Source organism: Glycine max, chromosome 17, assembly GCF_000004515.6.
Source record: "Glycine max cultivar Williams 82 chromosome 17, Glycine_max_v4.0, whole genome shotgun sequence".
Taxonomy (NCBI): domain Eukaryota; kingdom Viridiplantae; phylum Streptophyta; class Magnoliopsida; order Fabales; family Fabaceae; genus Glycine; species Glycine max.
The window spans coordinates 2,976,576-2,981,359 of NC_038253.2; the positions used below are offsets into that span (position 1 = coordinate 2,976,576).

General features: G+C 33.8%; 1 protein-coding gene across 3 annotated transcripts; it reads left to right on the forward strand.

Annotated features, from left to right (window-relative positions):
- Positions 1-285: 285 nt before the first annotated feature.
- LOC100798271 (probable sugar phosphate/phosphate translocator At3g17430) lies at positions 286-4,584 on the forward strand. 3 transcript variants are annotated; one of them, XM_041011319.1, is made up of 9 exons: positions 286-854; positions 1,046-1,153; positions 1,657-1,688; positions 1,770-1,820; positions 2,645-2,706; positions 2,784-3,045; positions 3,465-3,730; positions 3,798-3,892; positions 4,080-4,582. In XM_041011319.1, the coding sequence occupies exons 1-9, from the start codon at positions 774-776 to the stop codon at positions 4,266-4,268; spliced, it is 1,146 nt and encodes a 381-aa protein (XP_040867253.1). In that variant the 5' UTR covers positions 286-773; the 3' UTR covers positions 4,269-4,582. The 3 variants fall into 3 exon arrangements, with proteins under 3 accessions (XP_040867253.1, XP_040867254.1, XP_040867255.1); XM_041011320.1 differs by lacking the exon at positions 1,046-1,153 and having other exon boundaries at positions 4,080-4,584; XM_041011321.1 differs by lacking the exons at positions 286-854; positions 1,046-1,153 and adding an exon at positions 1,170-1,531 and having other exon boundaries at positions 4,080-4,581.
- The last annotated feature ends 200 nt before the right edge of the window (positions 4,585-4,784 follow it).

The following is a 4,784-nucleotide window of genomic DNA, read 5'->3' on the forward strand; positions in this document are numbered from 1 at the left end:
CCCACCGAATTATTTTCTGCTAGAGAACTAAAGCTCATAATATAATCGATAGACCAGTGTGCATAAGCTGACGCAAGAATTTTGTAGTTTAATTAATAATTTCAAATTAAAATTAAAATATATGATTGTATTAAATATTTGAATAAAATATTTTAAGAATTTTAACGAATGCATTTTTTATGATATAATTATGTTATTAAGCTACATTACATTATTGTATTTTAAAATATTTTTTAGCTATAATTTGATAAATGTATTTATATTAAAAAAATTTGTACGTTAGCCAAATTTAATATTTTATTATTTATAATTAATAATCTAATCTAAATAAAAAAAGTAATTACTCTGAAACCAAAAAATAATTTATAAAGTAGTGGGCACTGTACTGTGTAGTACCACCAATGTTGCAGGTGCGTTACTCATCAAGTCATCCTCTGCTCTGCTGCATCACATTCACACCATTTCACGCACATGCTCCCTCACGCGCTTTCTTTTCGATTTCAACGTCACTCGCGCTCGCGCCATAGATCGCCACAATTTATCTTCTCCCACTTTTTTTCTGCACGTGCCCCTTTTTTCTCTTCTTCATGTTCCAGCGTTTGAATCGATGCTGCAACTCCAAAGATACGAACTTTACTTCATTTTAGGAAATGGGTCTTAAACAACTGCGGTCAACCCTTGCCAATTTTGAATTCTCGTGTAACTGAAACTGCTTCTGCTGCGGAAGCTTCTTTCTTTGGGGGCCACAAGGATTCTCGTGTAACTAAACTCCAATGATGAACAAAACTCTTCTCACTTATTTCTACTTGTTCATCTACATTTTGCTTTCTTCTGGAGTCATTTTGTACAACAAGGTATGTATATAATGTAATAATGTAGCCACTTCAATTCTTGGGTTAGACTAGTTTTTACTTTTAGTTAAAGCATTACCAATGTGGTATCATTTATATATATATATATATATATATATATATATATATATATATATATATATATATATATATATATATATATATATATATATATTTTTATTTTTTTTTTGTAGTGGGTTTTGTCTCCAAAGTACTTTAACTTTCCGCTTCCAATAACACTCACCATGATTCACATGGGCTTTTCTGGGGCAGTGACGTTTTTTCTTGTCCGGGTCTTTAAGGTATGTTATGCCATTTTTTGTGTTGTGTTGTACTTTGGGAATATGCTCCTTTTTCCTGATTTATGATCAATTTTGATTTGATTGCCTTTAATATTCAATGTGGCTTGACCACAAAGTTGTTGAATACAGTGGATGTTACTGTGCTCTTTATTGGAATTTAGGCTTTGATCTTGATTGCATCTAGGGACCTCTGTCATGTTCAGTTTGTTACAGTGTTATGTTACCTTTAATTATAGTTTTTTTTCTTTCTTTCTTGTCGGGTGAATCTCAATGATGTGATTTTTTAAACATTTTTTTACATGCATCTATTCACGTTGATGTCAGTGTTCACTTTCATTAGGATGTGGTCCTTCGCTTCATCTGCACAAACCTTCCTCTGTACTCGATTGAGCTTTTACTGCCTTTAACCGTTGTTTTCAGTGATTTGATCACTTTTATAATCTGGCTATTTGAATGGTATTACCTACTTATCTTAATTTATATTCATTTTCTCTGTATTGCAGGTTGTCACTCCTGTTAAAATGACATTTGAAATGTGAGTGTCTTTGAGTTGAAGCCTTTTTGAGCTTGTTCTCCTTTGACCAAATTATTTCTTAAACACTTCCTTCTATTGCAGATATGCTACTTGCGTGATACCAATAAGTGCCTTCTTTGCATCAAGTCTTTGGTAAGCACTACAACATGGGCAAACTGAACTTGCTCTGAGTTGGGATAAACATAAGCCTTTGATAACGGGAGATATCCCTCACGTTTATGTTTCTAATCATGTTTGATTTGATAAGTGCATGTGAAAGAAACAAATTGAGCCTTTATTTATTGATGAAATTTTGAAAAAGCAAAAATAGATGGTTTTGACTGCTTTTGGCCAGTTCTTGACTAGTTTTTTTGTTCCATCAGCTTTCTGGATTGTCCGAACTAGGGAGCAGGAACCAGCCAAGCTTAGATTGCAAAATTTTGTTCTACTGTAATTCTGTTTAAGAAAATTCTTATGCTTCCAGTGTGGTATAGAAGTTTTATTAGCCTGCATTAGTCTGGAGATGCCACTCTTGCAATGACCAAAACTATTAAGATGGCGCTGTAGGCATGAAGTTCTAAGTTCTAATTTCTCAATAGAAAAACCCTTTGTCAGAGAATCTGGCATAATAAAGAGTGAAGACCATCTGGTACTTGGAATTACTATGATTCTCCATCTGATGAAAGGGTCATTATCAGACTCCTCAGAATGGATTACCAGTGGCCTTAAATTTTTATAATATGATTGCCGTAGAGTAGATTTTACTTTTTGTCTCACCTACACATTTGGAATTTGTTCATTCTCTGTCATTTTAATCTGTTCAAAGTATGATGCTTCTAAGAAAAGAAATTATGATAGTTCACTTGAATAATTCAATGTTTACTTTGGCAGATCTTCTATGTTTTCTTATTTACATGTTTACACCTCATGTAATGTCAGTACTTATGAAGAAATAATTATGTTTTTGGTTTTTACAGGTTTGGTAACACAGCTTATTTGCATATTTCTGTGGCTTTTATCCAGATGCTCAAAGCTCTGAGTACGTATTTAGCGGTCTTCACTTGCTTGCTTACTGTCTGAATGATACTTTCTTAATTCTAAAACTTGATGTTTCAGTGCCTGTGGCAACATTCCTCATGGCTGTTATGTGTGGCACCGACAAAGCAAGGTGTGATATGTTCTTCAACATGTTGCTGGTCAGTGTTGGAGTTGTCATTTCCTCCTACGGAGAAATTCATTTTAATGTAGTTGGTACAGTTTATCAGGTCACCGGCATCTTTGCTGAAGCTTTGAGACTGGTCTTAACACAAGTCCTTTTACAGAAGAAGGGCTTGAGTTTAAATCCTATTACAAGCTTATATTACATAGCTCCATGCAGGTATATTATGTTGATGTTTTCAACGAGTAAATAAATAGTCAATTGAGTCAGTGTAGTGGTCATATTAACCCACATGGACAGATTTCTCTTTTCCCACTAACCAGACAATTCAAGCTCTAATGGACTTGGGGAATAACTTCTATCAATGTTGATATACTTTTCTCCATATACATGTGATTTAGTAGATAATTATGTTAGTAATACTGATTTTGGGGCAATGTACAACATGCATACATGTGAGTAATATGCAATATGCAGTCTTTCTTGTATTTTAGTTTCTTCGATTTATGTCAGATCTATTTCATTTCCTCCATTAAGTAAAAAAATGTGATGATATTGGGATTATCAATGTTTGCTTATCAACCAAACCATCATACCATATGTGATCTGTTCATTCTTTTGTACTTTGGTATATGTAGTTTTGTGTTTCTCTCTGTGCCCTGGTACCTGCTGGAAAAGCCTGTTATGGAAGTTTCACAGATTCAGTTCAATTTTTGGATCTTCTTTTCCAATGCTCTATGTGCTCTAGCCTTGAATTTTTCCATTTTCTTAGTAGTCGGTAGAACTGGCGCTGTAACCATACGGGTTGCTGGGGTGCTTAAGGACTGGATATTGATAGCCCTTTCAACTGTTATATTTCCAGAGTCTACAATAACTTGGCTGAATATAATTGGCTATGCTATTGGTAAGTTTTGTTTGAAATATATGATTTAATATCCCTCCCTCTTCATCCTTACATGTTCTACCTGCAGCACTATGTGGAGTTGTGATGTACAATTACATAAAGGTTAAGGATTTTCGAGCTTCTCAATCACCAGATGAAATTATTCCAGATCGAATCACCAAGGTATCTTCTTGACACACTTATTAGTATTTGTATTTGAGTCTATGTAAACTTGTTATACATCGTAGCAAGAGTTTTAAGAATGAAGTAACAGGTAAAGATCATGAAAATGTTTTCACGCATATTTTAGCATGGTCATTTTAATTTCTAGTTTATTGATCTGGTCTCGTCAAATTCGATTGACATACAGGACTGGAAATTCGAGAAGAGGTCATCTGATTTTTATGTGCCAGATAATGTTAGTAGCAATAGGGGAAGTGGTGGAGGCAATGGTTCTCTTTCTGATATGAAAATTGATGAAGAAGCACCGCTAATTTCTTCATCAAGGGTGTCTCATATTGGACGTATGCAGCTAGCCAACCATGCAACAGGAAAATGAATACCCCAATACAAGATTCATTTTAGATCTTCCCCTTTTGGTGAAAAGAACAAGAGGAAGTTGGGTCAAAAGAACCACTCTTTATTCTTTTTAAATAGTGTGCTTTATAGGAATCATGCATGCTTGCTCTTTGTAATCACATTCATGTTGAACCGTGGTTTAATTAAGACCAGAGTGCGGAACCAATTCTCCTCTTAATTCCTATAATAATCAATTTAAATTTATAGCCAGCATTGGGGGCACAAAATTGAAATGCAGCGGTTGGTTTTCTTTGAAAATCTTTATAGCTTTACTCCCTTAAGCGGATTTAGCTAACATATCTCATAACCAAAGTCAATAATCAAAGCAGTTTTCAGATACTAAGAGCCCCAATTAGAAAAAAAATAAAGCCACTTTTTTTTAATTTGATTAATCGCAGTTTGCATCATATGTAAATTTTAAACCCACTCATTTATAAGACTATATTTATTAAGACATTTAACTTAGTTTTTAATTTTTTTTATTAGCTTAAAAGCT